The 20,166-nt window shown below is 34.6% G+C and overlaps 2 protein-coding genes and 1 pseudogene across 3 annotated transcripts; all 3 read right to left on the reverse strand.

Moving 5' to 3' along the window:
- Positions 1–773: 773 nt before the first annotated feature.
- On the reverse strand, positions 774–1,361 carry LOC145819457 (uncharacterized). Its single transcript, XM_082913455.1, has one exon. The coding sequence runs from the start codon at positions 1,359–1,361 to the stop codon at positions 774–776; it is 588 nt and encodes a 195-aa protein (XP_082769581.1).
- Positions 1,362–3,221: 1,860 nt separating this feature from the next.
- On the reverse strand, positions 3,222–8,744 carry LOC114296193 (wax ester synthase/diacylglycerol acyltransferase 11-like; annotated as a pseudogene).
- A 1,687-nt stretch (positions 8,745–10,431) lies between these two features.
- LOC114296192 (phragmoplastin DRP1A) lies at positions 10,432–18,750 on the reverse strand. 2 transcript variants are annotated; one of them, XR_014362692.1, is made up of 16 exons: positions 18,511–18,711; positions 17,765–17,828; positions 17,538–17,642; positions 16,550–16,651; positions 16,034–16,084; positions 15,903–15,964; positions 15,013–15,103; positions 14,350–14,414; positions 13,188–13,382; positions 12,874–12,993; positions 12,675–12,745; positions 12,345–12,570; positions 12,005–12,044; positions 11,528–11,756; positions 11,267–11,406; positions 10,432–10,977 (listed from the first exon to the last, which is right to left on the reverse strand). XR_014362692.1 is itself a non-coding variant. In XM_028240471.2 (16 exons), exons 1-16 carry the CDS (start codon positions 18,637–18,639, stop codon positions 10,849–10,851), a joined length of 1,830 nt encoding a protein of 609 aa, XP_028096272.2. In that variant the 5' UTR covers positions 18,640–18,750; the 3' UTR covers positions 10,432–10,848. The 2 variants fall into 2 exon arrangements, 1 of the variants encoding a protein (XP_028096272.2); XM_028240471.2 differs by having other exon boundaries at positions 11,994–12,044; positions 18,511–18,750.
- Between the last annotated feature and the right edge of the window lie 1,416 nt (positions 18,751–20,166).

Genomic DNA, 20,166 nt, shown 5'->3' on the forward strand with positions numbered 1-20,166 from the left:
ATCGTACCCAAGTTCCCGAGCCAAGGCAACTTTGGTGATGACGGACACGTGGCCTTCGGCACCGAGTCAGGGTTTCCTAAATTTTCCAAAATAAAATATTTAGGTGGCGACTCTGTATCTGGCAAAGCAGTCCATGTTTGGCACTTCTTTTTTAAAAATTTGTTTTTCTCAAAACGATTTGCCCGATTTGGACTCTTTGGTTCAGATTAAGAACCATGACAAATTTGAGAGTCCTGAACAGTAATGAACCCAATATGAACGGAACAGGACTCATCCTCCCGGGTGTTCAGGGACGTCTACACTTACACTCTTGAAATCCCCAACAAGTATTGGTCGATTCTTCTAAGCTTCAGAGAAGTGATTTGAAAAATGTGACCACACTTCATTTTTGACTTGATCTGGCTCCTCAAAAACAACATCCTTCATTGTGACGGAATTGAGAGAATTTCTATTTTGCCTACTAGTAGCCATGACATGGAAAAATCTTGTATTCCTATCACCTTTCAAATTCTAATCTTGCCTAGACTTTTGAAGCCATTCCCAGTCCAACTTCTTGCTCAATATCCACATTTCATTTCTTTCTCTATTTGCTGCTTCAGTTCTTCCTCCACCAGAGGTCTATTTTCAGCTTTCAAATCATACTGATGAAGCTTATATTCAGTAGCTTGCAGTTTAGTTGAAACATCACCATATACCTCTTTACTCTATTTTTTTAAAGCCAACTTGAGAGTATGCAACTTTCTCTCTAGGATGAAACTAGCAGACCTTGAGAATTATGAATCCCTCCAAATTTGCTCCACAAAAGTTACAAAATTCAAATGTAACATCCAGGCATTCAAGAACTTAAAAGGTTTAGGCCCCCAATCTCTAGCATCCTCCATGAGCACAATAGGGCAGTGATCAGATGTAATTCTAGGGAGACCCCATTGATTGAATTTAAATTTTTCCAGCCATTCAGGACTAAGAAGAAACCTATCTATTTTGCTCCACTTATGTCCATTAAATGCATTGCACCAGGTGTAGTTTCTGCCGAGCAATGACAGATCAACTACCTCACATCTATCTATAAAATTGTTGAAATCCTTCATGCCCCTATCCCTGAGTGATATACCTACTATTACTCCTATATTTCTGATCTCATTGAAATAGGTTTTCAGATTTAACAGAGATTTCCAAAATTTCCTTCTCCTTATGATGTCATTGGGAGCATGAATATTAACAATTACACAATCAAATGAGTTGAAAAGTTTACCTGATAAGAGAATAAAGTTTCTGCTACAACAGCACTCAGTAAGCTCAAAGATGCCTGGGTCCCAGATATAGAGTAGACCACCTGCCAACCCTTCAGCATCCAAATTCATGAACTCAAGCTTATCTTAAGGCCAGACACTTTTCACCATCAAATTGGTTAGGCTTGATTTTTTTGTTTCTTGCTTCTCTTTTCATGCCTTCCTATGCCTTTGATATTCTAACTTAAAGTCTTCATATGAACAGATATGACTTTGGTATCACCCAGTAGGAACAAGTTATTCCACAATACCCTTCTCTCTTTCTTATCTCTCCCTATCCTTCTCATCCATTTGTGCTAATTCCCTAATAACCTCAGATTCCTGACTCTTGAAGTCTAAACCCAACATTTGCCCCAGTTGCAGTATGGATTGAGCCTCTTGAACAAACCCAATACCAGAGGGTTGCTGTAGTTCTGGGCTATGGTTTGATGTGGGTATAACTGTGGATCCTGACCTGGAGCTTTTGGTGATTCCTTTGCTTGAAATTACACCCTTCTGCCCTATTTTTCTAGCAAAACCAGAAAACCTACCAGCTAGCAGGTAGTGCTTAAAACCTTCACTTCTAATACCTTTCCTCTTGCCTTTCTTTAATCGTTAAGTAATGGAGCCTGAAATAATTGGGCTGGTACTGACATTTGTGTTTTACTAAGAGCCTACCATTGATGATTCATAAACTGGCCTTACAGATGAAGACTTAAGTCCAGCACTTGAGGGCCCAATAGGCTGTAGCCCAAATGGATCATGACCCAATGCTACCTTTAAGCAGATACCAAGCCTTTCCTTAAGAGGTTGGCATAGACTTTTTAATAAAACCTGGGGTGAGAATTTGACCATGCATTATATGTACTATTACCCCTATTTGAGTTTCATGAGTGCTCCCTACTCTCTGTTGCGTGTTTCCCATAAACTGAGCTTCTACATATTTCTGAGTAGCATGATTGCACTGTCGCTGAAGAAGACTATCCGCTGGCAATGATGATTCCATAACACCAGTGCCTTCTTCATTTGAAATGCCCGCACAATCCTTGGTCTCGTCCACTGCTGATACATGACTTAAACTGCCCCCGTCGGCCAGTTTAGCTCTGACCATCATCTGGGATGCCAAATCCCCTAAAGCCACCTTAGATGCTAATGCCACATCAACTGCCTTGTCAGCATCTTCGTGCACCAAGTTAGATTCTACGGGGAGAGGGAGTACCCCATTGATGTTGGAGCAAACATCTTTGTTTGTGGCATTAGAGTTCATTCCTTTGTAACTGATACTAACATCTTCTGTGATCTGCTCCTCAAAGACTCTTATTGGATAAACTCTTTCTTTGCACTCTATATTTAGGCTTGTATTAATTAGATCCATAACACTTGTAACTATCTTGAACCGGCCACAACGAAATAATTTAGGGGTACAGACATCGCCATTTAGGATAACCAACTCTCCCCAAAGTCTCCCTATCTTGCGGAAGGTATCTGAGTTCCATAGGTTAAGAGCACCCTATAGCAGCTGATCCAGACATACCGCTCTTGTTGAAAATACATACCTGTTCTCCATTCTGTGATATATTCACATCAGTCATGGAACTAAGACTTAAATAGATTTATTTTGCTCTACATCTCTTTCTTGGAGCTGAATGAGATGATAACATCTCGCCCACATCCCTCTCTGACCAATACATTCTTCACTCCTTTTTTTATGAGCTCATTTTTCACCTGCTGAGCAAAGTAAGCTACTTTGAGTCTCATAATCATGTTTTCGTAAAGCCACAAATTTCCAAGTTCATCTACTTTGATAGTTGTCAAAGGTAGACATCTGGGGTCAACTCCCTTAGTGACCTCTGCAAACGATCTACCATGAGTGCGCTGATGCCACATCTGTTTTGGTGCTAAAGCATTGGCCTTCCTGGGTTCAGAATGTCTTGGTGGTAGTGGTTTCTGACTCTATCTATCCTCTATTCCTTTACCATATTCTGCGATTTTGACTGACAAAGATTTGTCATCAACCCACAAACCATTGGCCTTTTGTTCAGCTATATCAGCTGCAATAGAACAATCATAGCGCATGAACCCAAATCTGGTGTTTGTTACTTTCCTCCTCTTTTGTGGTATGAATACATCCTTCACCACACCAAATTTGTTAAACAGATCGTGTAGCTTTCTAGGTACCATAGATTTAGGCAAGTTATCCACAAATAATGTAAATAGAGATGCTCTTCGATTTTCAAACCGCAAGTTAGGATGCATTTGTCTACCTCTTTGCTTGACCACTGGTATATCCAGCCTCCCTGTCCTCCGTCCTCCGTCCTCAATTCCTGTATAATTTTGACAGTCTGAAGAAGCTTGGTTCCTGTTTTTGTAAAGGGCTTGGCTTGAGAGATTGCATCCAATGTAGTTATGTTAAGCAGTGGCAGTTATTTGATTATCTTGACATACAGTATTTCGAGATTATTGAATAATTACATCTACTATCTACTGTGGCCCTGTTTGGCACAGTTGTGGAAAAGTACTTGTAGCTTATGCCTTAATAGCTTATAGCTTATAATTATAAACATAAGCTGATTTCTGACTTATAAATTAAGTATCTCTTGCCCCACTCAAAGAATAAGCTGATTTCTGACTTACAAAAACCTATAAGCTACATTGTTAAGCTAAACCAAATACATCAAAATAGCTTAAATTAAGCTGAAAGCTGAAATAAGCAGCTTTTAAGCTGCACCAAACAGGCACTGTATAATTGAGAATTTGATATGAGAAATAATAATGTGGGCAATAAAAACACACCGTATCTTCTATTGAGGTACCGAGACAATCCGGCTTGTGTAATTGCCAGAGCTACATCATTGATTGTCTGTTAAATGAAAAAGAGTAAAATTTTGAATTATATTATGTCAAATAGAATGAATGAAAAACACTTATGCGAAAACTATATACTATTTTCACCCATGAATTTTGCAACTCTTACATTTCTATTAAAATATCACTTTAGTCGATTTAATTTTTCACTTGTAACGATCAATCATTTACATTTTAAGTCAAGTTACAATATCATACTTCTATTTATTTGGTGTTAATAAGACTAATGCCTCATTTGGCATGCAAGTGTTTTAGCCTAAAAGTCTAAAAAATTACTAAAAAAATCAAAAATCCTATAACCAATACAAAAATGTCAAATATTCTATTTTCTTTCTACTTTTTGCACATCTTTTCTTAAAATATCAAAAATTCATTTCAAACATACTAATTTTTTTACCTCATATTTTAGCCAAAAGAATTAAAAAGTTATTAAAATAACTTGTTCTCAAACGAGACCTTGTTAGCATATCTTGTCATCATGTGAGGCGATACCTAACCTTTTTTCTTGCCCCATCACATCAGTATCTATACACTTTCATTAAAATATTACATGTTTACTAAAATCTCACTTTAATCTTTTGCTTATAATTTTCGCCAGTCGCATTAATAATAGGTGGATAAAATGATAATATTGTAACTTAACATAAAAGGTATCATAATTATAAATAGAGGAATCAAAATGAAATTTTAGTAAAAATAAAACAGAACAAGTGTAATTAATCCTATATAGAATTTTTGGTAGAATGTAATAACTTACCATGTTCATAGCATTCTTCACCACCTTCATATCATCCAAACTCATCGTCCGATAAACAAACCTCCTTGGTGTGAACTCAAGCCCCGGCAGACCTTTTAAAGGCGTCCGTGTATCCTTTAAGTACAGTGCAATCGCCATAAACATCACAACATCCACCAAAGTATTGCAAACCACCCTCAAACCCATCCAAACCGTCGTCAACCACCGCCACCACCACCTACCGGAGTTGCTGCCGGAACCACCAGAGCTCTGCCTCTTGGTTACCGGAATTGTCGGCAATGCATTCGAATTGGACATTTTTCGGGTGCATGCGAGGAGGAGAGACATGAGGGAGGTGTCGTTGCCAAGGGAGTGGTGGATTCAGAAGACGCTGACCGTCTCGGCGGTGGCTGATGTTGAGGAGGTGGAGGTCCTACATGGGTTTGGAGGTGGAGATGGTGGTGGTGCTGAGGTTGGAGATGTAGCAAGGTTCTAAATATCGGCCGGTATGTGCCGTATCGGCCGGTTCGTACCGGAAAATGAGAGGGCCGAGTCGGATACTCACCGGTATACCGGCGAGACTGAATTTCACGTCCGTAGCGGCCGATTCCCGATACGTATCGGGCTTAATTTGATACGTAAGCGATTTGTTTCCGATACAGTCCGATACAGCTGAAAAACGAGCAAAGCACGGTGTCTTGAGTATGTATGAGTGTGGTTACTAAGCAAAGCAAAGCACGGTATCCTTAAGACCTGCAAAAACAATTGAGAATAGCAAAGCAAAGCACCTGGAGGAAAAGCAAAGCAAAGCACCTGGAGGAAAGAAAAAATAAAGCAAAAGCACCCGCAAAAGAAGGTTTGTTCTCTCACTCATGCTTCTTCGAAGGTTTGTTCTCTCACTCATGCTCTGTTTGTATATATGATGCTCTGTTTTTTTATTTTGGCTCAAGAAGTCATAGTTTTGCTTTTTAAGTTGTGTTCGGTTCGGTTTGTTTATAATTTTTTTTCTTCTGTGATTATTTTTTTAAATGCACATAATTTTTTATATATATCATTGAGGTTGAATAGAACTCAGGAGCAATTTTTTACATCATTTTAAATGCACATAAGTTTAGAAGGTGAATAGAACTCATAATTTTACAACTCAGGAGTAGGTTTGTTCTCCCATAATTATATATATATATATATATGTATATATATATATATTATCAGCATAGAATATAATTTTTTTTATATAAAAATATTTTTTATATATATTTTAAATGCACATATGCTCAATATATATATTTTTTATATATATTATTTAAAAAGATTTAATCTGTCAGATTTTTTATTTCAGATTTTTTTTTATTATTTTAGATTTTTTAATCTGTCAAATCTTTTTATTTCAGATTATTTTTATATTAGATTATTTTTATAGAGGTTTACTCTGTCAGATTTTTTTAAAGAGGTTTAATTGTTAAGTAAAGATGTTTAATATTTTAGATTTTTTATTTTTATTTTAAATGCATTATTATTACTAACTAAATTAGAATTACAATATTTGTTAATTGAAAACTGTTATTGTAGATAATTGAAAGCCATAATGGCGCACGGAGGTGGGGTTTGTCTATAATTTGTTTTTCATGTCCCTCTTTCTTTTATTAATTTGTTGTGCATGTGGAAGTATTTCATTGTTGAAAATGAGTAAAAAAATATTTCCAAGTAAAAAAATATTTCCACATCAATTTTATATTAAAAGTTTAACATATATGCCAAATAAAAGGTTGAGACTAAAATAAATATATATCATTTAGTTGAAAATGAGTAAAAAAAGTGCCTCTACATATCAAAATTTTGATTAAAATGTGATAAATTAAGGCTAAAAGAGTAAAAAAAAAATGTATAAAATTGAGTTTTAGATGGATTGCTAATGATTTTTGAAATTTCACAGCCGCGACGCCCGATACCCGTTACGTTACCTGATACCGCGATTTAGAACTATGAGATGTAGTCTTCTATGAAGTTTTCAGCTGAGGGCATGTTTGGGTCTAGGGTTGGGACTATGGTGTGGTTCTCTAAGTTAACCTTTGTTTGGACCAATTTCATTGCACCACCTTGTTTCTCATCCACTACCTGTGTTTGGTAAATTCAAATTATTATAATTTTGTAATTTTTTTATAAAAAAAAATAAAAAATTAAGTGGACAGAATTATTTTACAAAAACCAATCACAAAATATACATAGTAATTTGTGTGAATTTTAAATTTGAAGAAACGCTGATTTCTTTTAAAATTTTGTTATCATTATACACAAAATAGAGAGTATGTTAATACATAGACATCACACACCAGTCTTTTTAATTAGAACAAAAATGTTTTGGAGATCTAATAATGGAGTTCTAATAGCTCTAATGGGACGTGGTTCCACTGTGATGGTGATGTTTGTATCTTGTGTGTGTGTATTTTTTTTTTTTTTGAATTTCCATGTCATTAGAGTTCTTTGATTTAGAGGGATGTATTATTGTTGTAATTAGAAAGACGTTGTTTTGATCCCAAATATTAGTATTTCTTTTTCTTTCTTTCTATTATTAATACAAATAATATAAAAACTAATCTCTAACCACACAAAAAAAATAAAAATAAATTGAATTTCCAAACTCAATTGTCCACAATCAACAATTTCAATTATAAAACTTTTGAATAATTATTTTTTTTTTTTTAATTTTTACAAAAGAGATATATTCCTAGTTTTCTATTAAATATTTTTAAATGGAATAAAAATGGCCTTTCTTATAAACACAAAAAACAAAAACAAAAAGAAAAAAGAAAAGAAGAGAGTAATTTGAAATCATGTGTTTCAAAATAAACTATTACTAATTTAATATATGCATATACATGTTTATTTCTATACTAAGGTGTTCACTTTTGAGAGAGCTGACATCAAACATTTCCACGTTTCATGCATGCAAAAACTTGGAGAAGTCTTTGGAGACCTATCTAACTAAATATCAAAATGAAATATAGTTTGAAAAAATGGGTCCCTTTTTACAATAATGTTTTTAAAATTTTTCTCCCATGGGCTTAGATTATGGGTCTTAATAATTTAAGTGATCTAATGATTGAATCGCCTCTGTCTCTTTAATGATTGGATCGTTTCTGTCTCTTTTAACTTGTATAGTGTCTATTGAGAGATTAATCAATATTAGTTGCAGTGTAAAAAAGAGTTCATAATGATTGATTTGATTGTATCCATTGTGAATTAATAGTATTATTGTAAATCAACTTGTGTATATACATATAATTAAAAGTTGAAAATTAGATAACCGAAGTCAAAAATATTCCTTTCATAGCATTATTAAAAGGCTAAAACTCAACACGTATATATTAAAATATCTAATTCAAAATCAATTGAGTATATATTAAAATATCTAATTCAAAATCAATTAATAATAAATGGTGTGAACTTTACATTACATCAATTAAATTTGAATAGATTGACAACGTAAATTAAGTCTAACAGATCAATAGTACTATGTAAAATTATGGTACTCAGGGACATACGTGTGTGTGTTTCATTTGTGATTTATTTCTGTGTTAGCATAACTTATCTACATTCATACCTGCAACCTAGAGAAACGAGTGCTTCAAGCTCTCCTTCACAACATCTGGGTTTATCCTAGTCTTGCATCCCATGATAGCTATGATGTAGACGTTGAAGCTCGGCTGGTGAAACAAACGCGCCGCCGGACTCAATGGCTCTTCCACCTCCACCTCCACCTCCACCGTGTTGCCGCCACCGCCACCGCCACCGCCGTTATCGATCTCTGGTTTTGTGTTTGTTACAATGGGTTTGAGAGCTTGTTTTCTCCACCTTAGGCCTTTCACTGAATCCATCATACCTGAGCTTCACTGTCTAGCAAGGGCCAAAATGTAATAATCTCTGGAAGTTGGGGTTTTTTGGGGAAGTTATCGGGATTTCGGGGGAGCTTCTATATGCACATACCATATTTCCTCTTCCCACACACTTAATGAGACAGTGTGTTGGGAAGTTGTGTGTGAAGGATGTGTATAAAGAGAGAGTAATGTGTGTAAATAGATGCTCCCGGATTTCGGTGACGCAAAAATAAAAGCTGAAGGCAAAAGCTTTGCCGACTAAAATGGGAACTTTGTTCTTATTTATAATGTGCATTTTGCAGAATTGCCCCTGGATTTCGTGCTAACTACTATAAAGGCGACAAACCTTAGAGGAAGTTAATAATTTGCCCTAGCATTGTTATTATAAAAAGCCCTTCCCCTTAACTCAAAAAAATAAATAAATAAAAATAAAAATTGCGTAAGAAAAATATATAAATGAAATATAAGGTTTTTTTTTTTTTTTTTTTTTCACATTTTCATTTTCTTTTTTTTTTACCTCTTCATACATTCTTATATAAATTTATGATTTAAACAGAATAATCATATGAATGAATGGCTCGAAACCACACCTCTTCATATAATTATATAAGTAACAATAATTAGCAATACAACGTACTCAAAAAAGTAAAATCACAATCATTTAGGTATGGTATGCATCTCATTTACTTTAAACCTACGCCATATATTTTTGTGATAAATTTTCATAATTGATAACATTTTCCAACAACAATAAAAGGGGGTTGAGTTCTCACAACTCGTACAGGCCAACCTAACTTTGCTAGGCCACCATTGTTGAAGAAGAAGAGGACAATCCTTCACAATCAATCATCCACAAGGGTACAACAACTGTCCACCGTTCATTATCATTTGAGATATATGAGATGGATCAGCTCTCTCCCCCATAACGTCCCGTGAACCTCTCATGTCCTATATCAGCCATTGGATTAAACTACTACCGAGATTGTGAAGTCTAACCCATCTGATTTAGACTAATCAGTTTGATTGTTCACATACTAGGAATTACCATGTGCTTCATTAACATCACAAACCATTCTAAAGACAAATACCTCCCAAAAAGAAGGAAATTTTTTTTGAGGATTTAAGTCAATTAAGCTGGATTTGGATCTTGAATTTGAATAGAATTATTATAAACAAGTGGGTCGAGCAATTGTTCAAGTTTAACCTAAAAATTTAAAGAGTTTACGTTTACCTTTCGAGCCGATCTCAAATAAATTTTAATTGAATCTATCACGAGTAAGCTGCAAATAGTTTGATTTTTTATTATAACCAAATTGAGTAAAGTAGTAGATTGTTCAAAATTGTGTTGAAAATTTCATGAGTTTAAGAATGTATTCAGTTTCGGCTTGTTTACATGACAAGTTAACCTCAAATAAACTTTTAACGAGACGAATACAAGTTGAAATCAAGTAGTTTGGTTCCATTTATGGCCCCAGATTTAAGTATGAATTTATAAGGGAAACGAAGAAAGAAAAACAGACAAAAATATATAAAAGAAAAGGAACGCACAACCAAACTTGTATCACATGCAATCACTTCTACATAGGAAGGCAAAAGTGGTCAATTAGGGAACCCTCAATTTGGGGCCCTGGCAGAAATTTATTTCAAATATAAATAAATATTTGATGCATTCTACAAGAATACCCAGTAATGAAAATTTGGCTCAAATATGCAAAAATCAATATAAGATCATGAATACAATAGAATGAAATATCAATCTTTCAGAAGAGTCCTGGAAAGGCAAGGCAAATAAGGCATCAGACCTTCCCTTGCACTTTTTATGTATATAAAGAATAATTAGAGACGGCATGTACACATAATTCGTGCACACAAACATATCAAGAAAAATTATTGTGTGATCTAAATTCATTCTAAATGTGAACTCACAATATATGAGTTGAATCTAAACCACACAATATTTTTCTGGGTATTTTTTTGTTCACAAATTATGTGCACATATCTTTACTAAAGAATAATATAATGAATCAAAGAATCACAGTCCTCATGACACTAACTCCTATTTACTAATACTAGAAAAAGGGAGGAAAAATAGATCACCTCCCTCTTACTTGGACCAAGCAACTGCTTCGATCTCTGATTGAGCAGCTCTGTATAACTCGAGCCTCTTCGCAAGGTTAACACGCCGTTGCATTATTGCTGGATCCTCATCCAACAACTTGCCCAACTGTTTAACCTGCAAAACAAGTTGAAAAGATAAATAAGCACCATTTGGAATATTTTTTCTTATTTTTTTCCTTTTGTTTCCCCATGAAGTTTGGAAATTTTGAATCTCTTAAATTTGAAATTTTAAATAGTTAACAGAACTTAAATCTTATCTTACATTAGCCTTTTTTTATTTATTCATCTCATGAGAAAAGAAATACATATGTATATATTTTAGTTATTGTTCGATCTATATTTAAAATCTATTTTTTCTTCCTTTTGTTTTCCCATAAAGTTGGGCATTGGGAAGGAACCCTCACCTCCTTTGTACCCAACTCGGCAAAGAAGTGGTCAAGTAAGCTACGCTTGGCCTCACGAACTTGACAGTAGACAACGGATTTTGGAATGGAGTTCCTCAAACCCGCACAAACCATATTGACATAAGACAAGACGGTTGATCCTGTTTGAGAGAGCAATACAACCTTGATTAAAATCGACCCAACTAGAACAGCACGAATCAACCATTAAGCAGATTAAGTATAAAAACTACTGCAATTATTTAAGGAGACATTGCCACTTACCAATTCGTCTAAGGTATGCATCATTGTATCTATCAAATATTGAATTTGTTGGATTTCCACCCTTCTCAACATCTTGAGGAAGCTTCCGGAAGAAATCAATGGTCAGATAACTATACTCCATTTCTACTAGCTGTAGAGTTGCCTTCTTGCTTTCTTCCTTCATCCTTTCCAATGCCTCGCAGGCTGCATTTGCGACCTCCACTCTAAGGGTAGGATACTGCTTGAGTTCCTGCATAATATGAGACATTTCATAAATTAGATGAATGAAATTATTTACACATTCTCTCTCCCATCTAGTTTAGTTTATCATTATTTTCCTTCACATTTCATTACTGTTCAGCATAGATCTTAAAAAGCTAAATCCGGAATGTCAAAATCTCATCCTATCCCTAATTACAGTATTACCCTCTGTATAATAAGAGCAAATGACGAAACACAATATAATGGGGACAGTTTGGGAACTTGCCATAGTCTCACCGATTGACTTGTGAACCAGTTCCTTCAGGATGGCATGAACCTGTAATCATTGTGAAAAATGGTATCAAGCAAAGTAATTTGGAGACTAATATTGAGGCACCCGATTATGGAAAATGGAAAATGTTAGATAAAAATATAGTCCATCGCATACTATTCCTTGAAAATTTAATAAATGTTTGCCTCTAAATAGTTCAAAATATGTTTTGCCTCTAAATGGTTTAACATAGTTTTTCTTCACCAATGGGCCAAAGGCAATGCATCAGCAACAAGAAAGCATGGTGCAATCACCAAATGCATGAAATATCAGTGTAAACAAACAAATGTATATTTCAATACATACAGCATCAACAGCTGCCTCAGCAGGACCTTTAATAGTAACTAAGGTAGATTCGATAAGACGGCGATATCCTTGTTCAGGAGCTATTAAATGAGGCTGATATCCATCAGCTTCGGTAATTAGCTTTCGTACGTTGTCCAATGAAAGATGCTTGTCAAATTGCAACCTTTTCAAAGCAGCAGGAAGTTGACTATCAAATATACTGTAGATTTTATCACCACCTGCACGTCTGCATAAATCAATGATCATTATAAACAAAGATACGACAAAAATCAACATTGCAAATGTAAGTAATAATGCTCAATAATTTATAGAGTACTTCAGTGTACATACGTGCCATCGAGATGTTCTTTGAATATTCCATCAAAAACACGGCAGATTTCCATAGTCATGTACAGTTTTCCCTGCATAAGCAAGAGAACAAATATCATAAAACTGTTGCCCTGAAAGTGGTCTCACCTTGATACATTAAGCAGACAGAAGAAGAAAAAAAAAAAAATTGGAAAAAAGTTAAGTATAAAAGAGTCCTTACTCCAGCATCAGTGGCAACTGGCTTCCCAAGACGGCTCAACTCAGTTTCTAGTTCAATGATGGATTTGCTAATGAGAGACTGAAGGCCTGGGATTCGAGACTTGATAACATGTTCCAAATGCTGAATTTAGACATGAATGATCACCACAGTTAGAATGAGGAAAAAATTAAAAAATTTAAAAAGCTAAAAATAAATAAATAAATGAAACATATGAATTCAAACCTCCCCACTTGAAAGAAATATAGCATCAATGACACTAACTTACGTACAAAACTTGTTTAAAACACTAGAAGAAGAATCAAAAGTGTACTTACTTTTGAAAGTACTTTTCCTAAATGCTCAGAACCCATTCTGTGAGAAAGATGCTGGTACTCTGGGGTACTGGAAAAGTACTCCCGCTCCCGACGCCGAGCAGAGATCATATCGGCGTTTTTATTAATATCAGCTTGAGACCGATTAACGACACCAATCCAAGGAAATTGTAACTTGTAAGATTTTCCTTCCAAGATCTGAAACTCACATAAATCAGTGATGTCTTTTCATGTTCACAATCAAATCCAAAGCAAGCCTTCACATTCAATAACATGAATTTAAGATGAAACTAAATCATCCAATCTGTCAAAACTAATTTGCAACATAAGAATATAGCAGTTTTAAAATATTGCCACATTTAAGGAAAGGTAAGTAGCACATAAAAAAAGTGGGTAAAAATGCAACAGGCATGAGAGCGGGGAAATTCTATCCTTAGCTTGAACATTCATGTGGGAGGTATTAAAATCATGGGAAATATATTATTACTGAACGGTGACAGTATTTTGGAACCTTCTGCATTATCAAACTCATAAAAAATGCACTCACTGCCTCAATGCATGAAGAGGGGGTGGAAACCAAGCACATGACTAGAGCATGGAGATCTTACCCACCAAACGCAGACAGATACGCACAAATGAAGAGGGAGATGAAATGACAGATATCTTCTTCTTCACAAAAGGAGAAGATATTATGGGGCATTATTTCCTTGTGATTTTATTTTTCAGTAAAATGGTGTAGTCCAAAGTGCTCAAACCTATGCAACTTGAAGTAGAGAAACATTTCATTTACTACTGTTACAAATAATTAGCTGTCTATCACTGCAACTTCAAACAACATAAACGATGGCAGTCACTTACTGATGATGCATCGCAAAAGTCACTAATTTTTCTTCAAGGGAAAACTACAAAAGCCCTTCATAAACTTCAAGACGACAAAACTAAGCAAACAAGATAACACTTGATCACATCGCCAATAATATATCATATGGTAAACATATCCAAACACTCTTCACATTTTCATAATTGTGCTGGACTTTCAAGCATTCATGCACACTATTCCCCAAATAGGAGGCTTCATGTTTATAATTGAAATTGCTAAATTCTAAACTTAAATGCTGAAACGTTGTCAAATCATTCTACTTATACAATCTGAAAGAAAACTTACTTCAACTGCATCAGTACCCTTGTCCATAAGATCAATCTTTGTTAAAACCCCAAACGTCCTCTCCCCTAAAAAATATGACATCCACAGAACTGATATTCAGAATATGTGTTACAGGAGGGCAGATATAAGTCTGATGTACAGAAGATTGATGTGATCAAGCAAACTTGTAAAATTACAGGCAGGCAAGCATGCATTTGCACAAGCACTCAAATCACACATGCAGACACAGATACTGAATTTTACATTACAGTACATATAGTTCAAAATATACTGAACAAAACTAAGAAAATAAAAAAAGCCCTAGTAATTTTGTTATCTTTGTGACCTCGGCGATCTTAACAATTATTTTCTATATAAATTGAACTTCATATTTTCTTTCTTTCTTTTTGTCAAGTAAGCTTCTCCATAGTATGCAAGAGCACCACAGCCAGCATTAAAAACATTGTGATATACGTGAGCCTTGTCTGGTAATAACATTTCCCTCCATATATGCCAAGCTAGTGACAACAGCTACCTTTTGAACTAAATTTTAGTGCACCTCCTGGTTATTTAAATTTTACGTTTCTATCATCATATTGTAGCGAGTTATCGGACCCTACAGAATAGGCAGGCATAAGTCAGTCCATAAAATTGCCAAAAATTGCATCAGATGAAAAATCTTACCTTTGGGATCTACTTCACGAGAAATTTTAATTGCATCAGATGTAGCAAGATCTTGATTGGCAGGAGAAATTGCCAGAATAATACAGTTGGGCTGCAAGGTATGAGACAACGACAGACCAATAAAATACGTCATCTCATGCAAGTAGATTCCGCACAAAGCATCATGAACAACTAAGAAGCAAGCATCCAGAAAAAACCAGCAAGGAATAAATAACGTCATAACATATGCCACATATCAAGAATGGCTGTCATTTGTTTAAATCTAAGAAGCACGGACACAACATCATCACAAATTTCAAAAATTGCAAGATGCACACTACTTGGGCGACATCATGCATAAAATATATAGTTTTGTATAGTTATTAGATGTCATATATATGAATACTTCATTCAAATATATATTTTATAAAAAATAAAATAAAAATTACAAAATAACACTGCTTTTTAAGGTTTAAAAGAATAATTAATAGGTATAAATCTATATTATTTTTCTTTTATCATTAGATCCTAAGTTATTTTATTCAAACTTGTAATAGGTGTGTGTCTAAGCGATGGAACACGTTTCCCTCAAGAGTCCAAAGAGTTCAGTAAAAAATAATACATTTTTGGACATATGACTAACGTGTGTCGGGAAGTATCCAATGAGCGTTGGTGTCCGACATAAACACTACACCTTAGAAGTGCATGTGCTTCTTTGCCATAAATACCAAGATCATAAACAGTAAATTTTCACATTATTGCTACAACTTTTGAGCTTCACTAAATTCTCTTGGAGAATTGCAGTGTTTCCCAAAACATACAGAAGAGATTCAGGAAAAACTAAATAAATATTTGCATTGAGTTAGGTAATCCCCATAATCAAACAAAATCAGAATTTGAATAGTAATTACCTTCTCAATATAGGACTGGACCATATTCTCAATGTCTTGCACAATGCTTTCAGATTGGCCATCTACAATGATCAAAACAATCAGAATAATAACAAGAAAAGACATGCAAACATTGAGATTTGCTATCTCACCAATAGCTACTTTTGTAAGTCCAGGAAGATCAATCAGTGTCAGGTTCACAACTGCAAAGCCACACAAACATAATAATGAAATGAAGAAATTACAGATACCACATTTAGCAACTAAAAGAAAATCCAAAGTAAATGCCACATTCTGTGCAAGAGAATAAGGGAAAGCAAAGCAAAGCAAAAGGGAGGTTTTGATGCACACACTGCACGGTAATTTGATAACTATGAAAGGAGAGAAAATAGCTTAGAAGTGCATAACAATTTGTTAAAGCCCTATCTTCAATATCAAACAAATTCAGTAAGTGGAGCACAACTTTTAATAACCAACTATTTTTTTAGTCCAAATTGTGAATCAGAAAACAGGGTTGACAAAAGCTTAATACCAAAATCAAGCTAAGTCTTGTGTGCCAATCAGGTGTGGTCGACCGACATGTAAACAAACTTCATTTTAATAAATCAAGGGGAAAAAGTCAAGTGCAGAAAGAGTAAGATAGTGTGGCAAGCAGTGCTCTATCTCACCATTGGGGGAATATATACTAAGATAAATTGGAACAGTTGAAATTTGTTTTGAACGGCCAGTCTCTCGATCAGTCTCATCAGCGATCTCCTTCCTCACAGCAGCTGCACAAGATACAACCAAGGATTTAGCATCTGAGATCTAAAAGATAGAAAATCAATGGTACATATACAAGAACAGAACTACCAGATAAATGCATAGCAATCATTAGCAGAGTTTTAAAAGGCTTTCTCGAGGCTCGCCTCGATGCTCGCCTCGCCTTGAGGCGAAGGTAAAACGCATTAAGGCTTTGATTTTTAGGCATTACTCCCCAAAGGCTTGCGCATCATAGTTTGAAACATGCGCCTTAAGCGCGCTTTTTACGCTTTTTGCGCATAAGCATGCGAGGAGTATGCACATGCAGAAGTTGCCCTGGGCATTTGTTAAACTTAGTCTATTAGATTGTTTAAACATAAAAAATTAAAAAGAATCCATTTTTACAACTATGTTCTACAGGAAAAATTAAGTAAATGATCAATCAAGAAAAACATAGTTAATGGTCAAGTGAGAAGCTCAATTACTGAAGTTAAGAATATCGATTTCTCTTTCAGTAAAGGAAAACTTCCTTCTATGCAGTAAAATGTTCGACGCATTAAAGCGAAAAGTATTTTCATATTTATATTTAATTTTGTTTTTATTTTTTTAACTATTTAAAAATATTTAATTTATTCAGTAAATATTAAAATTTGAAATTTAAAATGCTTACGCCTCAACGCCTTGAGGCTTACGCCTCGCCTCATGAGAGGTAAAACGCCTTAAAGTACGCATTTGCCTTTAAAAACTTTGATCATTAGGACTAAATCTAGACAAAGATATCAATACCTCTTGATAAAATCAAGGTAAACACTAAATACAAGGCTATTTAACAAGAGAAAAAGAATAATCATAACTGGGTAGCAGCAACACAAGTCATTTTCCGGAAAAATATCACTTCTGCGACAAGAAATATACCAAAATCAGTAAACTTCTTTTTTGGAAGGTGCATGAATTCTGCATATTCTCTTCCTTCATCAATCCTATGAAGTTGTAGGACAAGAGGACGTCTGGTAACAATTCCTGCATATAACAGTTTCACATTATTTCTAGAGTTCAAAGGATTTTATAAGTTAATGAAAATCTTAAATTATATATACTACAATCATGTTGTAACATTAGAAAAAATGTGGAAGCATTATTACCAGATCCACGAGGCAAAAAGTCCTTTCCAACAACACTCTCCAACACTGAAGATTTCCCAGAGCTCTACAAATCATTAAAGAGATGGGATGATAAATGTACAACATATGAAAGACAAGATGAAATAATAATTAATGTGCAAGAACCCTCTATTGGCATCCTGAGGCCATTTGCCAAATGAATTTTTGTATATCCCTAAATTACCCAAAATACCCTCTTGTAATTGACTCGTGTAACTGACCTGCCTCCTGAAACTCATCAAATTCATATTCACATTCAAATCAAAATTTATATTTTGCAGATTTAACAACACGCACATCAGGTGGGCACATACCACTAGTATATAATTATATGTATATACACATATATCAATATTAGACTATCCAAACAAGGAATAGTGAACAATCACAGAGATTCAAATCACACAACTATGCAGAACTTGAACAAAACTTACATTACATCCAAGGAAATATCTAAAAGAACAAAGAAATTAATTAACGAATCTCTCAGCCATAAGAAGAAATACATTGCAAAAATTAACTACCCAAAAAAATAAATAAATGCAAAGAATAACGGAAAAATAACTGTCACCTCAGCTTGGAGTTGGGATCAAATTGTGGGTATATAACATTTTGTTATGATGAGGAATCAAAATCATATAAATTAAACGAGATATAAAAAGATATATATATATATATATAGAGAGAGAGAGAGAGAGAGAGATGGAGATGATCTGGAGATGGGGAACCTGGCCACCGACGACGGCGATGGAAGGAAGGGCGTCCCAGAGAGTGGGCAATGCGCTCTCTTCGCCATGATCGCCGAGCGCTGTGCACGCTCTCTGTAATTTGTTCACCAGTGATATCAAGTTCTCCATTGTCGCTGAATAGGGTTTTCAGAAGCTGATGATTTCCAACTGTAGATCTCACACAAGAGAGAGAGAGAGAGATTTCATACCCTGAGCGAACGTTTTAAGACGAAGAACCGCGTGAGTGACGGTTGATTGGTTCGGTTTTTTAAAAGGGCAAATTACACTTTGCCCCTCTATCTTTGGTTATTTTTTAGATAAATTATATATATATCCTCCGAGCTTCTGCTAAAATACGTTTGTTCTCTATAGTTTTAAAAATTGCATCCCGTCCTTCGAAAATTTTAATTTCATAACAGATGACCTACTTTATTAATAAATCATCAAATCAATTAATTGTTTTAAATGATGTCAGAAATTTATTTTAATTAATAATTCAAATAATTTTGTTATTGTAATTGAGAGCAGTTAGAAATTTCATTTTTTAAGTTAATTTTGCTGAATAATTTTTTTTAAAAGGGGGTATTTATAATTTTTTAAATCATAGGGTACAATCTATATTTTAAGCAAATCCCAATGGTGTATTTGTAATTTACCCTAAATATAGACTTTAAGGACCAAAGAAAAAAATAAGGATAAATTACAAATACACCCCTTGAGTAGGGGTGGGCGCGGGTCGGTTGCGGCCATGGAACCTCCAATCCGCCATCCGTCCGCCAGATTGGCGGATTGGAGAAAATCAATCCGCATTCGTCCGCCAATCCAGTGGATGTGGATTGAGCGGATTGACGGTTTGATGGATGGATGCGAATCGGTTTGGCGGTTTAAAATTTTATAAATTTTCAATATAATTCAACTTGTGCACTTCCTAAAAAAATAAAAAAATAAAAAAAAAGAAGAAAATATTACAGTCAATGACTTAAAAAAGTACTATAATCACTGTATACCTCATCTAAAGAAAGAAAGTTTGAAACTTTAGAATATCTTCACAATCATTGTATACTTTATCCACATATTACAATCACAGTATGATTCATCCACATAAAGTATTACAATTTGTGATTCTTAAAATATAAAAATAATTCAAACCATCAAAATCATGAACAGAGCAATAGTAGAGATTGTATGTCTCTATCTATATATGTTTTTGAAAACAAAAATCAACCAGCATATATCATATTTTCTATTTATTATTTTTATAGTTAGATTTAAAAACTAAAAAATATAGATAAACAATACGTTTATTTTTTTCAATTCAAAAAATATATTCAAGTTGAAAACTTTTTTTCAACAGAATATTTAAACTCTTTTTCAATTGAAAACACAAACAAAATATTTAAACAAATTGAAAATACAAAGTCATACAAATTAGTAGGGGTGTTCGCGGTTTGGCGGTTCGGTTACGGCCAAAGGAATCTCAAATCTGCCATCCGTCCACCAAATTGGCGGATTGGAGAAAATCAATCCGCAATCGTCCGCTCATCATCACCCGTCCGTCCAAAATGCGGCGGATCGGTTCGGTTTTGACGGATCGGTATATCCGCTACTCACCCTTACCCTTGAGATTTACTTAAAATACATATTGCCTCTTGTGGT

The sequence above is a fragment of the Camellia sinensis genome, chromosome 2 (genome assembly GCF_055761805.1).
Source record: "Camellia sinensis isolate YWXY chromosome 2, ASM5576180v1, whole genome shotgun sequence".
Lineage (NCBI taxonomy): Eukaryota > Viridiplantae > Streptophyta > Magnoliopsida > Ericales > Theaceae > Camellia > Camellia sinensis.